The sequence below is a fragment of the Cetorhinus maximus genome, chromosome 2 (genome assembly GCF_964194155.1).
Source record: "Cetorhinus maximus chromosome 2, sCetMax3.hap1.1, whole genome shotgun sequence".
NCBI lineage: Eukaryota > Metazoa > Chordata > Chondrichthyes > Lamniformes > Cetorhinidae > Cetorhinus > Cetorhinus maximus.
The window spans coordinates 111,603,549-111,625,155 of record NC_135880.1 but is presented as its reverse complement, the minus strand read 5'-3'; the positions used below and the strand labels follow the sequence as shown (position 1 = coordinate 111,625,155).

General features: G+C 46.0%; 1 protein-coding gene across 2 annotated transcripts in view; it reads right to left on the bottom strand.

The window, feature by feature from the left end:
- The window catches only part of LOC144696798 (intracellular hyaluronan-binding protein 4.S-like), a 44,715-nt gene that overhangs the window by 18,279 nt on the left and 4,829 nt on the right, over window positions 1-21,607 (bottom strand). For both annotated transcript variants that reach the window (XM_078568549.1, XM_078568555.1), the window contains exons 2-3: window positions 14,512-14,662; window positions 7,454-7,603 (exon numbers count right to left, since the gene is read on the bottom strand). In XM_078568549.1, coding sequence (XP_078424675.1) covers window positions 7,454-7,603; window positions 14,512-14,662 — 301 coding nt within the window. The remainder of the gene's footprint in view (window positions 1-7,453; window positions 7,604-14,511; window positions 14,663-21,607) is intronic.

Below are 21,607 nucleotides of genomic sequence, written 5' to 3'. Positions count from 1 at the left end.
CTCAATAGGCCTAAGGGCAGGCAGGCTGGCAGGTCTCTTACCCACCCACCCACCATATTATGGGGGACAGCTCAGGGGTGGGCAGGAAGGTGGTAGGCTAGCAACCCGTTCTATTTTAGATGCCCCCCTCCCCCACCACCTGCAAAAACCGTAAAATTTCCCCATTAACTGTTTCTCTTTCCAAAGATGCTGTCTGACCTGAGTATTTCCACATTTTTCTGTATTTATCTCAGATACACTGGGTTCAATCTGGTGCTTGGGATTCCACAGGATCTTATTGGGGCAGAGCCTCCACCTATCCTTTACAAGACCAACATAGACTGAAATGGAATAAATACAGATAATGCTGGATAAACTCAGGTCTGGCAGCATACGTGGAAAGAGAGAAACAGAGTTAAAGTTTCAAGTCCAATATGACTCTTCTTCTGAACTAGAGAGAGGTAGAGATGCGATGGTTTTTTGATTTTGAAAAAGCAGGGAGGGTCAAGTGGAGCAAAAGAGGTCAGCAATAGGTTGGAGGGCGGGGAGGTTAAATGACGAAGATGTCATGAAACCAAAAGCAAAGGGAGTGGTAATGATAGCATTAAATAGTCCAGAATAGGTATGAACAGCAGAATAAAAGGTCAGCACAGTCTGAAAGCAAAAATATGAGAACAAGATACAAACTGGCACTTGGCAGGGGTGGGGGGGGGGTGGGGTTGGGATTCAAAACGGAGGACAGACTTCATGGTCTGAAGTTGTTGAATTTAATTGACTGCAGAAGGCTGTAAAGTCCCTAATCGCGAAGATGAAGTGCTGTTCCTCCAGCTTGCGTTGGGCTTTACTGGAACATTGTAACAGGCCAAGGACAGAAATGTGAGCATGAGAACAAGATGGTGAATTGAAATGGCAAGCGACCTTCAGGGTCATACTTCCGCAAAGTGGTCACCCAGTCTGCATTTGGTCTCCCCAGTGCAGTGGAGACCACATTGGGAACAGTGAATTCAGTGGACTAAATTGAAAGAAGTACAATTAAATTGCTGCTTCACCTGGAAGGAATATTTGGGTCCTTACATGGAGAGTAGGGAGGTGGTAAAGGGACAGGTGTTACACCTCCTGTGATATCATGGGAAGGTTATGTGGGAAGGGGATGAGGAGCTGGGGGTGATAGAGGAGTAGACAGGATGTCACAGAGGAAATAATCCCTTCAGAATGCTGACAGGGGAAGATGTGTTTGGCGGTGGCATCATGCTGGAGTTGGTGGAAATGGTGGAGGATAAGCCCTTGAATACAGAGGCTGGTGGGGTGTAAGGTGAGGACAAGGGAACACTATCATGGTTCTGGGAGTGAGCGGAAGGGGTGAGGGCAGAAGTTGGGAAAATCGGTGAGACTTGGTTGAGGGCCCCGTCAGCTGCTGGGGGCAGGGGGGGTGGAATCCTTGGCTGAGAAAACAAAGAATGTCAGAAGCGCTGTTGTGGAAGGTAGCGTCATCAGAACAGATTCGACCGAGAAACTGAGAGAACAGAATGAAGTCCTTTCAGGAAGCAGGGTGCGAAGAGGTGTAGTCAAGGTAGCTGTGAGAGTCAGTGTACTTGTGATAAATATTAGTAGACTGTCTATCCCAGAAATGGAGACAGAGAGGTTAATTAGGGGAGGGAAGTGTTGGAGATGGACCATGTGCAAGCAAGAGAGGGGTGGAACTGGAAGCAAAATTCATGGTTTTTCCAGTTCCGGACCAGATCAATAAGTGGCATGGATACAGTAACAGTATTGGATGTACTGAAAGAGGGTTCTGGGAGGGGGCCTGAGTAGGACTGAACCAAGGAATGTTCCACATGCCCCATAAAAATACAGTCATAACTAGGGCCCATGTGGTATCAATAGCCACGCCTTCAATTTGTCTTACTTCCTCCAAAAGGAGAAATTGTCCAACGTTTAGCCAGAGGGAGGAGAGTGGTGGAGGATGTGGATTGTTCGGGCCTCCATTCAACGAAGAAGTGGAGAGCCCTCAGACCATCCTGGTGGGGGATGGAGTTGTAGCAGGATTGGACGTCCATAGTGAAGAGGATAGGGTAGGGCCAGAAAACTGGAAATTGTTGAAATGACGTAGGGTGTCAGAAAAATTACAAAATGTAGGTAGGAAGAGAGTGGGCAAGGGGAAAAAAGAAAAAAAAATGTCAAGAAAGAAGTTCAGTGGAACAGGATCAGGCTGAAATGATGGGTCTACCAGGACAGTCCTGTTTGTGGATTTTGGGAAGGAGCTAGAAGCGGGCTGCATGGGTTGGGATACTATGAGGTTGGAGGTTTATTTTAAGAGTGTACTGGAGCTTCCCAGTTCTCAGAGTTTCTGCATCGCATGCCTCCCATCAACTGAAATGCAGTCAGTGGTCTGCCTATCAGGGCCAGGTACGGCAAGCCACCAAACTGGCCTCAAATGGGTCCAGGCTAACATTGCGAGCTTTTAAAAAAAAACTTTTGTTTGGAAGTTTCCTCTTCTCTCCACCCTACAAGCCAGGCACCAATGGCATTGCAACTAAGAGTCTTCCCTTTGACAGGATCAACAGGTAAAATCTCAGGCATTTACACTAGATGCCAACCCCAAGTGAATGTTCATGACCCCAATCAGTCTGCATTCCACTACTCAGTGGCTGTGCATGTCAAGAGCCAGCATACTTCTCTATCTCCATGTGTGTTGCAATCTTATATGAAATCTAACACTATTAGGATTTATAACAGTACAACTGAGGAGGACTAGCTTCAGCTTCCCTTCATCTGGGAGATGTCTGAGCTCCAAACACCATCTCCTATGACCAAGACTGGCACATTTTCTGCATCAGAACTACAAGTGTTGACGTGGCCACATCCAAATTACTATTACGCATAATTAGCACTAGTTCCATATTTCAGAATGAAATAAGTTTTCAAGCTTTCAAGCTAGCTTGCAGATTTAAAAAGATTTTAAAATCTCAGTTCTTCAGCTTTGCAATTCCGAAAGAAACAGCCAAACCAGGTTAGGAGCACACAAAGCAGTCGTACAGCACTATTCGGAGTTTTATAAGCAGCACTCATTTCAGGCATGATCCATGTATTTCTGGCAGCCCTCATTACATGGATTCGTACTGATTCACCCTAGGCCATATTATATTGTTTTCACTACCAAAGGTCAAATTACCAGTTCCATATCAGAAGCATTAACCAAGCAGCACAAGAAATCCTCTAGACTCAATCTAAAAATGAAAGGAGAATTGTAAGTCTTCTCAACCTCAATTGATTCAGTGCCACCCAGTTCTGGTTTTCAGCAAGCGACTACAGCAAAATCTGGAGCCAATGCTCAGTGGTTTATCATCACTCAAAATTCAGTCATCTGGTATTTGGAATAGGTTCCAACCTCAAATTACTTCTATCATTGGTGTATAACAGGGCAAAGTAATCTTGACTGCTAGACATCTTTGCAAAAAAGGAAATGAGTCTGCCCAGATTTTCATCTGGCTTTGTGGTTTCAACCAGAGAGTCTTTTACAGCTCATGACTGGCATCTCTTCAAATTGTAGTGAGCTAGGCATGTTCCATCAGCATCCAAAGTAGATAAATCGCAAGGGGTCCCCTGCCAAAACGCCTCACCCTCTCAAAGTTAACAAGAAGAAAAGGAATGCATTCAAGGGTTCCCATAGACTCCAACATTCTTCTCCACTTGGCTCTGTCCTCGGCAAGAATTAGAAGCAATACCATTAGGAACAAAAAAACCCCATTACTTTGCAGTCCTAAGCAGTTGACAGATTTCAATCTATGTGCAGAGAGCCTCCTCACAGCTGCCAAATTCACTATTACTTCTACTCAATGTGTTGATTGCGAATAATCCAGCAGAGTTCCAGGTTACATTTCTCAATTTTCTTCCAAAAGAAAAACAAATACATTATGCTGCTTGCACCGTTACTCTCAATAATTCATGGTTTAATATTGGTTTTCATATAGCACCTTTCAAGTCAAAAAATCTCAATGCTTTCATTACGATCCACTTAGAGAACGTTAACTCTTTAAAGAAAGGTATCCCAATTATGCCAATGGAAAGAAAACAATGAACAAGATTTCACTTTCTGAAACATTTACTGTAACAAACTGATTCAAGTATTAACAAGCAAAGGAAATTTGAAATAAAAAAGCAAATTCCATTTTAAATAGTCAATACAAAGATACGCATCACATAAGTTACAAGCATTCACATTACTTCCTGCACAAATGCAGCACCGTGGGCAATCTCAGTCTTTCCAACTCGGCCTCTGCTAAGCAGAATTTCTCACTCAATGTTTTGACCCTCAAGTCCCATTCATCAGCAACCTTATTCCATCCGAAGGCCCCAGACACAGTTACCGCCCATTAGCTGCACGTCTATGAAACCCCTCTCACTCAGGTTGTGGCAGTCCTGATGGCACAGAATCCCCAGAGACTCCCTTCTCCAAACCCTTTAAACGGTCTGGGTGCTCTGGTGACACAAACAGTAGCAATGAGTCTTGTTCAATCCACAATCATTTACTCTTCATGCCCTCAGCTCTCTGTCCTTTCCAACTAAATAACACACAAGGGGAACATTCTATTCCCAGAAACCTGCTTCAGCACAAGGATCTATTCTGAACTGCCAAACAGAAAACAGATCCATTCGGTGAGAACCTTGCTTGCTTCCTCTCACGTGGATTCTCTGTGTTCTGAACTGCCAAACAAAAAGATAGGCTGAAATCCAACACCCTTTGCTCATGGTTGTTCATCCCCATGGTAACTTCAGGTCCTATGGTCATTTTTTGGCCCCTAATGTCGTCATAGTCAGGAAACCATTTAACCCTCTTTCAGAACCCTCAGTTCATCTTGGTCTTAAAGGGGGCATCGCACAAAACGAAAATACAGGCTTTTCCCAAAGCACATAGCTAATCATACTTTACAGTACTGTTACTCATACACAGCAGCCATTACACACCAGCAAAATCTCTCATTACAGTATCAGCTAAAGTTATTCATCTGTTGATGGATAAAGATCAACTAGAAAGCTGGGATAACTCCTTGCTCTTGTAGAAAGAAAATGAAGGGGTGGCCTGGTCGAGCTGTTTAAGATTATGAAAGAGTTTGATAGGGTTAAGCATAGAGATGATATTTCCACTTGCAGGGCAGATTAAAAGTAGGGGCCATAAATATAAGATTCCCCACAATAAATTCAATTGGAAATTCAGAGAGAAACTTCTTTAACCAGAGAATGGCTGAATGTGAAACTCGCTACAAGGAACAGTTGAGGCAAACAGCATAGATACATTTAAGGGAAAGCTGGATATACACACACACACACGAGAGAAAGGAATAGAATAATATGTTGATAAGAGGGCAAAGATATGCACTGAAGAGCCTCAATTGTGCACTCAACCTCTGGTGTGCAGTTTGCATCCATAACCTTCTGACCTACAGGTACTACTACTAAATGGGTGAAAGCTGCCTCCTGTTGTCAATGTGATACATGAACATGAGGGGGGAGGGGAGGAAAGAGATGGAAGAAATGAAAAACAAAAAATGTGAAAAAGAATGATAAATCGCGTGGATTCCTTACAAAAGGTATACTAGTTCCTAGTTTGCCCCCCCCCCACCCCCGCAAGCCCACCAACTCTTGAAATGGGATGACTGCAATCTCAATTTACACTGAATTTGAACTTTTCAAAATAAGAAAAAAAATAACTGCATCAAACATCAACAAATTCATTCCAATTGTTATAGTAAACACTGCAAGTACTACAAGTCCAGAAATGTAAAACCACCATCCAAATAATTTAATTTCTTTGTGATGTGGAGGCTAAAACATTTCCTTATTAATTATAGTCCACAAATAAACTGCATGAAATCTCTTCACAATTCAGCATCAAGTGAATCATATAGCTATTTAAATCATTCTCTCTCTCTCACACATACAGAGGGGCAGGAGGACACTGCCACCCAGTCTCGGAAAGCAGTCAAGTCTGAGAAAAATCAAGTACTCTCCAAGGCCAAAACCATGATAATTTTTTTTTAAAAATCGGTTCACCATTTCTGGCCAACTGCTAGCAAGTGCTTAGCACATCAGCAGCACAAATGCCAAGCAGTGCATTCCACCCAGCTCTGGGAATTCAAAGCTGCATTCAAAATCCAGAACACAACAACACAGCAGTACACTTTAAAAACAAACAATTACGTTCCCTAGAACCACTCCACAGGAACATTCAACAAGACACTTAAACCCCAATATCATAATGCATCATGCACACTACCACATACCTGGTATGCTATGAATACAGGCCCAGATCTTGTGGTGCCAATAGCAGTGAACACTAACAAGTTCCAGGGAGCCCACTTACACTCAAATCCGGAATCTGCAGTGTGCCTGAATGGGCTTCGGGAGGATCCAACACCAATGATCCTGTCGGGACCCTTCCATTTGGGAATTTGGGTGGATTTCCAAGCAGTTACACAACCTTTTTTGACATAGTTGTTTTTAGGGCTGCTCCTAGCAGATGCAGAGCCTGCTCGGAGCACATTCCTTTAGACCAACAAGAGAGTGTTCAAACTCTCCCATTCCTTCAGCTCCCCCAGCTCTTCTCCCCATTCCTCCAGCTCTGCTCCCCCATCAGAATCCTGGCTCTTCTTTCCCCCTAACCCATTAAGTGTTGTTTCAGAGATCAGCAGGGCTGAGGAACCAGAGTAGAGAAGTGTCAGGGATGCACCGGAGGAGCTGTAATTAAAACATATACACAGCTACGTTGGAATTTTTTATTTGATGGTGGTTAAGAGTCAAGAAACACTTACCTGTGCTTGAGCTGAACACAGACCTCAAAGGGTGTGTCTTCAGCATGTGACATCAGGAGGGGCCATGGCTTCACCACAATGTGCCACTAGGCCTCTCCACTGATTTTGCCATTGGACCCATGCTGCAGTTGGGAGCACAAGTTCCTGCTGCAGCCTACGACCAAGGTAAGGTCGTACCACACCACCCAGTCAACGGCAAACACCTCTGCTTCACTGCTGATCACAAGTACCGGGCCTTAACGTGTGATAATGTAACTTCTTAAACTACATAAACTAGACATACACGAAGTCGTCTATAAAGGTTCAAATGGACCTGTCAGCCACTGCACAGAACTATTACAATCATGCGCCTCCCAATGTGTGTGCTTCACTTCACCCACAGTTAATTTTGGTGCAGTACCAGGAACCAAATAAGACAGCAGCAGGCCACCTCTGTGCATGTTCACACAATGCAAACATTACAGCATTAAATCCCAATTTTTTCTTAAATTAAGCATGCATTCAAGTAGAACACCACAATCGATATAAGCTCTCTCCATTCACAAGTCTTGATCATAACTAATTTGTATCATGCTTGTAAAAGACATACCTCACATCCGATATGTTGCCTTGATTTCTACAGCATTCCCACCCAATTTACTTATTGTACTGTTCAAGCAACTCACACTTTGTCATTTCCGCTATGCCTTTCAAACTCTCGTTTTCCTCTCAGGTCAAATCCATCAACGCTCCTGGGAAAGCCACCTCGTCCTCGACCACGTCCTCTTCCACCTCCACGCCCTTTCACTGATGCCCTGTCCATTCTGTCAATTGGACTACAAAACAAAAAACAAAATGAATATAGGGTATACATTTTGTTTTTAAATTACTTGTAAAAGTTAGACTGAGATTAAGGTACACAAATCATTAGTTATTAGTGACGTCCATCACAAAAAAATACTGTAACGCCTAGCTTGTGTATTGTACTTATTGCAATCCTTAATTGTTCATCATATTGCTTTGCACTGGTAAAACAACATTGAGCTTCAATCTGAATTTTCTTTTTGCTGCTGGCATTCCATGTTAAGAGCTCCAACTGGCAGTATGATGGTCCAATGCACCGTCATATTAATATACCACAACACACACATTCCAATTTCAAAAATGGTGGTGATGTGATGTGCAAGGGGTTGCTAAGTGAAAGTCAAGCTTCTTCTTGTAGCCATTGTGGAGGTTGGCTGGGGAGGGTTTGGAAAACAGAAGCTGTTCTTGTGGCTCATGAAATACATTTCATGCCCCTTGCAAAAGAATGAGAAAAATTGGCTCTTCTCACATGGAGCTAAACTTTTCTCCAAGTGCTCTTAGTGAAGATGTAAAAGAGATCTTCCAAAAGATTATTTTCCATATTTGTTGCAGATAGGTAAATAGCCTAGATCTTCTGCTCCCAATAGCAGCAAACACCAAGATGTTCACTGCTATTGAGGGATACAATGGAACCACAAGTTCCAGGGATTCAACTTGAGCCAGAACCCAGAATTTGCAGTTTGCCAGGAATGGCTCTATGGGAGCCTACGCTGGTGGTCCTGCCAGGACCTGTTTGGGCTCTTTGCTGGATATCCAGACTGTTTTATATCCAGATTTATTTAGAGCTGCTCCTCGCAAATGTAAAGTACTCTCGGCTCTGCTCACCCACATCCCCATTGGCAACACCGCTCTGTTCCAACATTAGTCAGACTAAGGGCTGGGGATGTGGAAGGTTGAGTGGTAACAGGACCAAGGACCTACAATTAAAAATAGATGTAAGCGTTACAATCCCCGTGGGAGAACCCTAAACCAAAAATTACTGAATGGCCCACAAAATGAAGAAATTACCAACCACAATTTCACTTCTTGCAGCTTTTATTTATAACACAAATCACATATGAAACTCCAAATAAAAAAAGTAAATTTCACTTTAAATACTCAATAGAGATTAAATACAATAGAGATTCATCTGATCACCCCCCACACAAATGTGCAACTACGTAGCTACACAGTTCCACGATATGCTGTTCTTTATTCGCACAAGGTAGTTCAGGAGTCCATCAGCAAGGCACACTTCTACGAAACCTCTCTCCCTAGGGTCCTAACGACCTTGATGGTGTAGCTTTCCAGAGTTCCTTTTCTACTGACCAACCAGTAATACCTCTGTTTAAGGTTGGCCACATCTGGGAAAACACCCAGCTCTCTAGCTTCTCTGAACTAGTCGCACAGCTTTCTAGGTTTTAGACTTTTTTTGGCCAACTCACACAGTACCTCCAAGAGCTTGTCTCCTTTTCATCCAAACAGAAAAACTGACCTCTTCTTGAAAGTATTATGCTGCTTCTCCTTAGAAGAATTCTCTATGTTCTTCTTTCTTTCTCCATCTCCTTTGTCTTGGAGTCTGCATCCGTACACTGATCACCCTCACCCTCCAGCTCTTCAACTTGTAGCTCTCCTTTGTATCTACCAACCTCACAGCATCATATCTTAAACTTTCTTCCTGTTGGTACTGTTTCCAGGTCAAGGGTCATCAGGTCACATGAAGTAGCATTTCTTATTATTCAAGAAAGGTATAATTGATCCCTTTACCACTGATGCAAACTTTTCAGAAGTCCTTTTCAAACAAACATTCTTAAAACAACTGGACATTTTTAAAAAAATATATTCATTCACGTGATGTGGGCTTCGCTGGCTGGAACAGCATTTATTGCCAATCCCTATTTGTTCTTGAGAAGGTGGTGGTGAGCTCCTTTCTTGAACCGCTGACATGTGTTGTAGGTACACCCACAGTGCTGTTAGGAAGGGAGTTCCAAAGTTTTCACCCAGTGACATTGAAGGAACAGCAACATATTTCCAAGTCAGGATAGTGAGTGACTTGATGGGGAACTTCCAGGTGGTGGTGTTCCCATGTATCTGCTGCCCTTGTCCTTCTAGATGGTAGTGGTCGTGTGTTTGGAAGATGCTGTCTAAGGAGCCCTGGTGAATTCCTGCAGCGCTTCTTGAAGATGGTACACATTACGGTTAATGTGCATCGGTGATAGAGAGAGTGAATGTATGTGGAAGTAGTGCCAATCAAGCAGGCTGCTTTGTCCTGGATGGGGTCAAGCTTCTTGAGTGTTGTGGGAGCTACACTCATCCAGCCAAGTGGGGAGTATTCCATCACACACTTGACTTGTGCCTTGTAGATGGTGGACAGGCTTTGGGGAGTCAGGTGGTGAGTTATTTGCCACAGGATTCCTAGCCTCTGACCTGCCCTTGTAGCCACAGTATTTATATAGCTAGTCCAGTTCAGTTTCTGGTCAGTGATAACCCTGTGGATATTGATAGTGGGGTATTCAGTGATGGTAATGCCATTGAACGTCAAGGGGTGATGGTTGGATTCTCTCTTGTGGGAGATGGGCATTGCCTGACACTTTGTGGTGTGAATGTTACTTGCCATTTATCAACCCAAGACTGGATATTGTCCAGGACTTGCTGCATTTGGACATGGAATGCTTCAGTATCTGAGTCGTCGCAAATAGTGCTGAACATTTTGCTATCATCAGCAAACATCCCCACTCTGACCTTATGAAGGAAGGAAGGTCATTGAAGCAGCAGCTGAAGATAGTTGGGCCGAGGACACTAGCCTGAGAAACTCCTGCAGTGATGTCATAGAGCTGAGATGACTGACCACCAACAACCACAACCATCTCCTTTGTGCTAGGTATGACTTCAACCCGCAGAGAGTTTTCTCCCTGATTCCCATTGACCCCAGTTTTGCCAGGGCTCCTTGATGCCACACTCGGTCAAATGCGGCCTTGATGTGAAGGGCAGTCGCTCTCACCTCACCTCAGGAGTTCAGCTCTTTTGTCCATGTTTGCACCAAGACATTCTTAAAAAATTACAAATGTTCCCTTACTGTACTGCTTCTGGGTCAAAGGTCATAATACAAGACAGGTTAAAAACACAATATCAGTGACCTGAAGGCAGACTTCAAGGACACTTCTTCAATTCATGACATGAAAGAGGGCATGGTTTCATTGGAATTATATCTCACAACTACTGCGCACTACTTACTTTGCTGATGTATCCACACTGCAGCCAGGAGAGCATGTTCCTGCTGCAGCAGCCTATGAAAATGGTAAGAACGCAGTTTAACATGCAGTCAGCAGCCTAAACCACAGCTTCACCACTGACTGCAAGATCTGGGCCTTTATGTTCTTCTCACATTCAGGCTACATAATTGTCTTCATGAAATAAGAAGCTGCTTTTACTGTTCCTGTCCATTTATCTTTTAAATGAAAGCAAAGAAATATAAATTGTAAACATTTAGCTAATTTATACCTTTTCTTTATTAAAAAAACATCTCTGGAACAGTATTTCATGATTATTTGAGCAGAAGCTTATGATTAAGTTTAAACTCAATTTTATTTAGATCCTTCCTGCAAATTTAAAGGTGGGGAGCAGGGAGAGGAAAGGCCTAGAATAAAAAGAAATTTTCAATTGTTTAAGATGAAAGACAGACATTAAACATCTTATACTCTCGTCATGTTAAACCTAACGAGCAGCAATTCTTCAAGTTTATTTTTTAAACTCTGTAAATTATCTAGTAATGATGTGCTCAAATTTTGTTCACTTTTGGAGCACACAGCTTTGGTCTTCTTGAGTAGATGTCCTATTTCTACAAGGTAGATATCCCATCAAATCCTTAAAAGGGTTATGAAATTATGGGCGGTGCAATGGTAAACTGAGAATTAAACAATACCATTAATTGGCAACCCATCCACACCTAAACCATGTTCCAAATCTAACTTCTCATTAGTAGAAGACACAGAGCTATGAAACTTAGCTCCTATAAGTTCCTAATAACTGGTGCAAGAGCAGGAGACCTAATTCCAGGAGCAGGTTCCTATGTTCAACTGTATTTGAGTCATAACCTAAGATGCAGATACTGGGAAAGAAGAATCTTTTCAAAAAGTAATCCCTAATAGACACTAAATAAACACTACCATATATTGAAGCTTACCCATTCTTCAAATGTATACACCATATTAGTTAAGTAAAATATTTTTCTGTTTATTTGATATTTTCGGTGATGAAACCTTAAAAAGGGCACCAGTTGCTTTCTCCTTTAAAAATTAGCTTAGCAGAGGAATGAGTTCTTAAAGGGGCTCATAGGAGAGGGAGGGATACAATCCCTTCCTCAGACATCCAACACACACATCTGCAGCCCAGCATATCAGTGCAAAAGATAAGGCTGAATTGCTACAATCTTCAGCCAGAAGCACCGAGTGGATGATCCATCTCGGCCTCCTCCGGAGGTCCCCAGCATCACAGATGCCAGTCTCCAGCCAATTCAATTCACTCCATGTGATATCAAGAAACGGCTGAAGGCACTGGATAGTGCAAAGGCTATGGGCCCTGACAATATTTCGGCATTAGTACTGAAGACTTCTGCTCCAGAACTTGCCGCGCCCCTAGCCAAGCTGTTCCAGTGCAGCTACAACACTAGCATCTACCCAGCTATATGGAAACTTGCCCAGTTATGTCCTGTACACAAAAAGGACAAATCCAACAGCTAATTACCACCCCATCAGTCTACTCTCGATCATCAGTAATGGAAGGGGTCATCAACAATGCGATCAAGCAGCACTTGCTTAGCAATAACCTGCTCACTGATGCCCAGTTTGGGTTCCGCCAGGGCCACTCAGCTCCTGGCCTCATTATAGCCTTGGTTCAAACATGGACAAAAGAGCTGAATTCCCGAGGTGAGGAGAGAGTGACTGCCCTTAACATCAATTCCGCATTTGATTGACTGTGGCATCAAGGAGCCCGAGCAAAACTGGAGTCAATGGGTATCAGGGGGAAAACTCGCCACTGGTTGGAGTCATACCTAGCAAAGGTCAGTCATCTCAGCTCCAGGGCATCACTGCAGGAGTTCCTCAGGGTAGTGTCCTAGGCCCAACCATCTTCAGCTGCTTCATCAATGACCTTCCTTCCATTATAACGTCAGAAATGGGGATGTTCACTGATGATTGCACTATGTTCAGCACCATTCGCGACTCCTCAGATATTGAAGCAATCCATGTCCAAATGCAGCAAGACCTGGACAATATCCACGCTTGGGCTGACAAGTGGCAATTAATATTCACACCACACAAGTGCCAGGCAATGACCATCACCCCTTGATGGTCAGTGGCATTACCATCACTGAATTCCCCACTAACAACATCCTGGGGATTACCATTGGCCAGAAACTGAACTGGACTAGCCATACAAATACTGTGGCTACAAGAGCAGGTCAGAGGCTAGGAATCCTGCGACTAGTAACTCACCTCCTGACTCCCCAAAGCCTGTCCACCATCTACAAGGCACAAGTCAGGAGTGTGGTGGAATACTCCCCACTTGGCTGGATGAGTGCAGCTCCCACAGCAGTCGAGAAGCTTGACACCATCCAGGACAAAGCAGCCTGCTTGATTGGCACCACATCCACAAACATTCACCCCCTCCGCCATCAACACACAGTAATAGCAGTGTGCACCATCTACAAAATGCACGGCAGGAATTCACCAAGGCTCCTTAGACAGCACCTTCCAAACCCACAACCACTACCATCTAGTAGCACAAGGGCAGCAGATAGATGGGAAAACCACTATCTGGATGTGCCCCTCCAAGTCACTCACTATCCTGACTTGGAAATATACTGCTGTTCCTTCACTGTTGCTGGGTCAAAATCCTGGAACTCTCTTCCTAACAGCACTGTGGGTGTTCCTACACCATATGGACTGTAGCGGTTCAAGAAGGCAGCTCGCCGCCATCTTCTCAAGGACAACTAGGGATGGGCAATAAATGCTGTCCCAGCCAACCAAGCCCATATCCCGTGAATGAAAAAGAAACACACACATTTTCAGCAGGGCTTGCTGGATACTGAACAGCTATTCTCCTTTTGGAGTACAGGAGTGCCGAAGCAGAATGGAAGAATGGAATGCACCTACCACTGCTCAGGGATCAAACCTTGGCCATTTCTGTTTTACATGACCCGACTATGCAGTAGGGTGGGGGCACGGGGGTGGCGGGGGGTGCGGGTATGGAGAAGTGGTAGTGGTGTGGTGGGATGATCATGGATCCATAAGAAGCATTTACTTTTTAAGTACAGTATTTGAGAATTATAAGTATACATTCACAATCACTAGGATTGTTACCACGTTCAGTTTTCACAAAAATGGACAAATCATTGAATTTAATCCCCAAATACCAGTAATATCCAGAATGACATTAAAAAATGCAAGCATCCTTGTAAACAAATGGCCAGCTGTCAACAAGTTCATAATCCATGAAACATCAGTAAATATCCTGTTATATGAAATTGGGATGTAACATGTTCAATCACTGTAAATCAACGGCCCTGATCATTTAATTCAATTCACAGGGAATGGAAGGACAAAAGACACAAGTGCAAAGGAATGTGGTTGGACAAGTCACTATTGACAACTTATTATTGGTTACAAAATGATGAAATGAGGAATGTTCCATGGGTGCCAAAACAAGAAAGTTAAAGATTAGAGAAACTGCTACAAACAGCCTTACAGTGTATTAAATGACAGCAAAGCCTGTGAATTCTTCTAACCTCCTTTGCCAACAGTCCCCCCTCCATCAAGGTTAAAACCAAATATGCAGGAAACATTGTTGAAAAACTACCTAGATCAAAACTAACATATTCCACAAACACAGATTTATGTCTTACGCTTCTATTGAAAAGTCAGTAGCTCCTTCAGTTTCATTAGGGCGCCGTTCTCGGAATACAACTCTACGCTCTGGCCTCTCTGTTTTTCTCTCAATATCCTGATTTTCATTCTGTCCTCGCATTTCTGCCCTTTTTGGGCCCCTCTTTGGACCTAAAGAAACACAAGTCAAACATATGCAAAGGTTAAGGCAGTCTAAACAGCTCCAAAGATAAGGTCTGAAAAAGGAAAAAAATATAGTGCCTTCATAACCAAGGGATATCCCAAAGTCCAAAGCCAATGAGGTACTTTTGAAGTGTAGTCACTGTTCTAATGTAGGAAGCAGCTAGGCATTTTGTTTTTCTTCCTAAAAAAATGCAACCCATGTTTACAGTGCTGCTCTGAGGTACCTTATCCATTAAATCGTGATGATACTGACTTGCAGAAGTCATACAGGCCAAGACAGGTTTTTTCATAACTCACTGAAGCAGTTTACTCAATGAAACAGATTTATAAGTACTAGGAGTCCCACAAATCACAATCTTCAAAAGTGACTCCTGCATCAAAATAAGTTAATTAATTTTTGTTGCAGAACGTTTAGCTAGTTTTTTTAAAAATCGCCAACTCGTAAGAAAAAAAATCAGCAATGTGTCAGGCACCGCAATTTTTTAATGTTTGTTACTGGCCATTTACGTCACAAGGACAATCCACCAGAAACCAATCTCAGTTAAGCTTGTATGTCTTGCAATGTTAATTTTACTCTATATTAAACTGATAATGAAACAGCATCCTTGTGTATGTCACAGATTTAATTACTATTTTGCAGAACTCCCAAAATCAGAGACAGTGCTGTGAGAAATTATTACTCAAACCATTCTCATGTACCATTTAGCGGTGAATTTAAGGTAACAATGTACTGACGAAATAGGAACAGAAATGCTGGAAACACTCAGCTGGACAGGTAGCATTTCGAAGGGAGAAATCAAGTTAATGTTTAAGGTCAATGTTTAAGGCCTTTCATCACTATTGATGTAACAGGTTTTAAGCAAGTACAGAGGCAGGGAATTGTGAGGAAAGAGGAGACAGGGAAGAATAAAAAGGAAGATCTGCAAGAGGGCAGAAGAGCTTAAATGACAAACGGAATGATTGTGCAAGGCAAAAGGATATGGTGATGGGACAAGTAAAGAAACAAAAATATGAGTCTAGAGAAGGTGCAAATGGGAAATGCAGAATCATCGCCACAGCTGGTGTACAAAAATAAATTGTGGCAGAGGTTATGATCTGAAATTGTTGAACTCAATATTGAGTCCACAAGGCTGTGAAGTGCCTAATAGAAAGACATGGTGTTATTCCCCAAGCTTCTATTGAGCTTCAATGGAATAACATAGGAGGGCAAGGACAGAAAGGGCAAAGTGGCCGTCTTTCAGATGAGACGTTAAACCAAGGCCCTATCTGCCTGCTCAGGTGATGTAAAGATCCCACGGCACTATTTCAAAGAAGAGCTGGAGGGTTATCCCTGGTGTCCTGGCCAATATTTATCCTTCAATCAACATCACAAAATGCAAATTATCTGGTCATTATCACAGTGCTGTTGTGAGAGTTTGCTGCGCACACATGGTTGCTGTGTTTCCCACATTACAACAGTGACTACACTTCAAAAAGTACTTCATTGGCTACAAAGCTCTTGGGAGGCATCCAATGATCATGAAAAGCTCTATAGAAAGAAAGGAAGACTTGCATTTATATCTTTCTCACAAACTTTCCCTTTTGTTTTCTCCACCCCCAGACCTGTCTTTTTCCAGTTGACAAAAAAGATCATCGACCTGAAACATTTACCTCTCCGTAGGAACTGCCTGCCTGCCTTGATAAGCGTTTCCAGCATTGTCTGTTTTTATTTTGCGATACACCGATGACTTCCTTCCAGAGTTTCAAACAAGGGAGTTTGCTTTAAGTAAAAGTTTAAAGTTGACCTGGTATTCCTTTCCAGTGCCCCATAAAGGTAAGCAAGTGGGCAAACTGCTTAAAAGTCAACTAGTGCTTTTAATAAATATGAATGCACACTGGGGCAAGAAGAGGAATTTTTTAGCAGCCTCTAGACAATCTGGTGTGATACAATATGCCTAAAACAGGGTGTCTTAAAAAAAATCAACATCCCTAAACTGGGTGGTAGAATTTTATGGAAAGGCCTGGGTAATGAATGCAGAGCTACAACTCAGCAAAAATGAACTCTCACTTCAATGATAAAATTAAGAAACCTATTACCATTTTACAGCCATTTGCAACAGACCCCAATTGTCTGTCTAATTCCAGTCACCTGCAAATCCTTATTTTTAATTTTCAAAAGGCATCTATTTCAAACATTTACCAGTTTTGGCAAAATCCTTCCCTCAAAAAGGAAGCCTGATCCTCAGTGCATGTGGTTCTGAATGGCCTAATATATTACCACACCACAAGCAACCCTGTTAATCCAATGGGTCAACATAAGCAGGTTTAACTGCTTTTTCTGGTACAGGGATCATTTATCAATTTCCATTCCCTTTTAAGAAATCTTGTGTGTTCCTGGAAGGCATTTCTGGTTAATCTTATCAAATGATGCAAAATACTAACAGAAAAACTGAAAAGGACTTCTATTGTATGCTTGTTAAATAATTTCTGGCATTTATAAGTGTGACTTGGAGCTAAAAAAAAATGTGCACACTATTTTTTTTTAACTCACAAAAGGAAATTTTCAACTGTCCAAAGGTTATACTAAAAAAATCACTTCAGGGACAGTGAAAGGTCAAAGATTATTTTAAAAATAATTTTGGGAACAATGAAAGGTCTATCTATTAAAGCTGTGTCAGAACCTGCCCATGCAGCAAAAATGGTTACAAAGACTAACTCCTTTTATGCAGCATACTCAAGAAATAAAAAAATCCCTATTGGATGATTTTCTTTTGCCATTGCACAACTTCTCTAATGGGAGACTTACCAGACACAGCATCTGCCTATCAAATAAGCCATTCAAAGTCATCTAAAGTTTTACAAAAACTCTTCATTAAATTTAGTATCTTACTGCCAAATTATAAGATATCTGCTGTTCCTTAATAGATTTCAATAACTTATACTTCTATACCACATTTGAAATGTAAAAAGTCCTAATATATTACAGTAACCAAAGAAAAATGGACACGGCAACATGAGTGATATTAGGAGGGCAACCGTGAAGTAATTTAGTGATAAAGGCCACATTTTAGTTTGGGTAGGGCAGGTTGTGGAAAGTAGAGTTAGGCAGAGAAGCTTCAGTTTGGGGGCATGGCGTCACCACCAAAGGGCTATGGTGGCCATCTGAAAAGCCTCTGCTTATCATGTATAAAGACAAGGTGATTGAGTCCCACTGTTGTTGACAGTGCTATCAAACAGCACTTACACAGCAATAACCTGCTCACTGAAGCTCAGTTTGGGCTCTACCAGACTCAACTCCTGACCTCATAACAGACTTGATCCAAATATAGACAAAAGGAGCTAAAATTCAAGAGGGGGAGTTCAGAATGACTTCCCTTGACATCAAGGCAACATTTGACCAAACGGATGTTCAGTACCATTCACAGCTCCTCAGATACTAAAGCTGTCTGTGCCCATATGCAGCAAGACCAGGACAACATTCAGGCTTGGAGTGATAAGTGCCTAGTAACATTCGCATCACACAAGTGCCAGGCAATGACCATCTCCAACAAAAGAATCTAACCTCTACCCTCATTAGTCAACGGCATTGCCATTGCTGATTATCACCACCACTATCAACATCCTGGGGGTTACCTGTGACTAGAAAAACTAAACTGGACCAGCCATAAAAATCCTGAACTCCCTTCCTAATAGCACTGTGGGTGTACCTACACCATAAGGACTGCAGTTTACACCACCTTCTCACCACCAATTGCTCAAGGGCAATTAGAGATGGGCAATAAATGCTGGCCTAGCCAGCGACGTGCATATCCCATGAAAGAATTTTTAAATTCTCGTTGGTCATTGCCTCTGGACCCAACATCGCCACCACTACAGGCTCATTTACTTAAATTTGGCAGACAAGTTCCTGAAGGCTTAACAACATATCCACTAGGCTCATAGTTAGGAAGCTCACAGGTTCAATTTGTTTATTCCCATGGCTCACAACACCACATCCCCACCCCCACCTCACACCCAGACCCTCAACCCCAACTCACATCCCAACCAAACCCAGCTCACCACCTGGCCTACCTCGCCTCCCAGGATCGCAACCCCAACTCCCACCCCCTTCCTCCAGCTCGCAACTGCCCCCACCCCTCCCTTCGCCCTGGTTCGCAACTGCCCTCCCCCATATATCACAAACCCCTCCCGTCTTATAACCGCCACCACCCCTCGTCCCCTGACTCATTACCACCATCCTCACTCCCCCCTCCCCTCTGCCTCATTAGCATCACCCCTCCCCCCTGCCTAATTAGCACCACCCACACTCACGCCTGGCTCATTAGCACCATGCCCTCCCCAATGGCTCATTACCCCCTGCCCCAGCCACATGACCACCACACTACCCCCCGCTCCCTTGGTTCATTACCACCCACCCCCACCCTCTCCCTTGGCTCATTACCACACCCCACCCCTCTCACATGGCTCATTACCACCACCCTCCCTCGCCCCTGGCTTATCACCTGTGGCCCCTTCCCCCTCAGCTCATTTACCAGCACCCCCCCTCCACCCTGGCTGATTAGCACCCCCCCACCCTCATTACCAACAGCCCCCCTCCCCCATATCTCATTACGACCACCACCCCCCACCCACCCAGCTCATCACCACCACGACACCACCCCCACCCTAGCTCATCACCACAGCCAGCCCCCCACACCTCCCCTCTGGCTCATTACCAGCGCCACACCCCACACCTCCCCTCTGGCTCATAACCAGCGCCACCGCCACACCCCACACCTCCCCTCCCCTCTGGCTCATAACCAGCGCCACCGCCATCCCCCATGCCTCCCCACTGGCTCACTACCAGCGCCAACGCTGCCCCCCCAGGCTCATTACCAGTGCCACCGCCACACCCCCCAGGCTCACTGCCACCACCATCACCCCCACGCCTCCCCCTGAGTCATTGCCACCACCATCAGCCCCGCCTCCCCCCTGGCTCACTGCCACCACCATCACGCCCGCCCCCCCTCCTGGCTCATTAACATCACCTCCACCCCCCTCCTGGCTCATTACCACCACCATCACCCCCAACCCCCTCCTGGCCCATTACCACCACCATCACCCCCCAACCCCCTCCCCCATTAGCACCCCCATCATCCCGCTCCCCCAATACCACCCCCATCACCCTCAGCCCACATCGCGCCCCCCTCCCCCAATAGCGCCATCGCCCCCCCCTCCCCCAATAACGCCATCGCCCCCCTCCCCCAATAACGCCATCGCCCCCCCCCTCCCCCAATAACGCCATCGCCCCCCCCTCCCCCAATAACGCCATCGCCCCCCTCCAATAGCGCCCCCATCACCACCCATCCCCCAATAGCGCCCCCATCGCCCCCCATCCCCCAATACCGTCCCATCGCCCCCCTCCCCCAATACAGCCCCCCCTCCCTCAATACCGCCCCCATCACCCCACATCCCCCACCCCCCTCACCCCCTCCCCATCGCCCCCCCCTCACCATCGACCACCCCCCACCCCCTCCCCATCACCCCCCCAACCCCTCCCCACCCGCTCCCCATCACCCCCGCAGCACCCCTCCCCATCACCCCCGCATCACCCCTCCCCCCCACAACACCTCTCCGCGCCTTCCGCCCTCCCCCCATCACCCATCAATCACCCCCTCCCCGCCATCACCACCCCCATCACTACCCCCCCATAATCACCCCCTCCCCATCAATCACCCCCCTCACCCCTCCCCCCTTCCCATCAATCACTCCCCTCACCCCTCCCCCCCCATCCCTCATCCCCCCATCAATCACACCCCCCATCAATCACCCATCACCCACCCATCCCCCACCCCCATCAATCACCCCCCCATCAATCAATCACCCCCCATCCCCCATCCCATCAATCACCCCCCCACCCCCCATAAATCACACCCCACCCATCAATCATCCCCCCATCCCCCCCATCAATCGCACCCCCATCCCCCATCAATCGCCCCCCATCACCCATCCATCCCCCCCATCAATCGCCCCCCATTCCATCCCCATCCCCCATCCCCACCCATCCCCCATTCCCCCCATCAATCGCCCCCCCATCACCCATCCATCCCCCCCCCATCAATCGCCCGCCCATTCCATCCCCCCCATCCCCCATCCCCCCCTCTCCCCCTCCCCACCCCCCCTCCCCACCCCCCCTCTCCCCCTCCCCACCCCCCCTCTCCCCCTCCCCACCCCCCCTCCCCACACCCCCTCTCCCCCTCCCCACACCCCCTCTCCCCCTCCCTCCCTTCCCACACCCCCTCTCCCCCTCCCTCCCTTCCCCTCCATCACCCTCCCCGCATCACCCTCTCCCTCCCCGCCCCTCCCCCCCCCGCATCACCCTCTCCCTCCCCCCCCGCATCACCCTCTCCCTCCCCCCCTCCCCCCCCGCATCACCCTCTCCCTCCCCCCTTCCCCTCCATCACCCTCCCCGCATCATCCTCTCCCTCCCCCCCTTCCCCTCCATCACCCTCCCCGCATCACCCTCTCCCCCACCCCCATCTCCCTCTCCCTCCCCCCCCATCTCCCTCTCCCCCCCCCATCCCCCCTCCCCGCATCACCCTCTCCCTCCCCCCAATCTCCCCCCATCCCCCCCTCTACCCCCATCCCCCCCCCCATCTCCCTCTCCCCCCATCCCCCCCTCTACCCCCATCCCCCCCCATCCCCCCTCTACCCCAATCCCCCCCCTACCCCAATCCCCCCCCCCCTACCCCAATCCCCCCCCCCCCTACCCCAATCCCCCCCCATCTCCCTCTCCCCCCATCCCCCCCTCTACCCCAATCCCCCCACCATCTCCCTCTCCCCCCATCCCCCCCCATCTCCCTCTCCCCCCATCCCCCCTCCCCCCCCCATCTCCCTCTCCCCCCATCCCCCCTCCCCCATCCCCCCTCCCCCCCCCATCTCCCTCTCCCCCCATCCCCCCTCCCCCCCATCCCC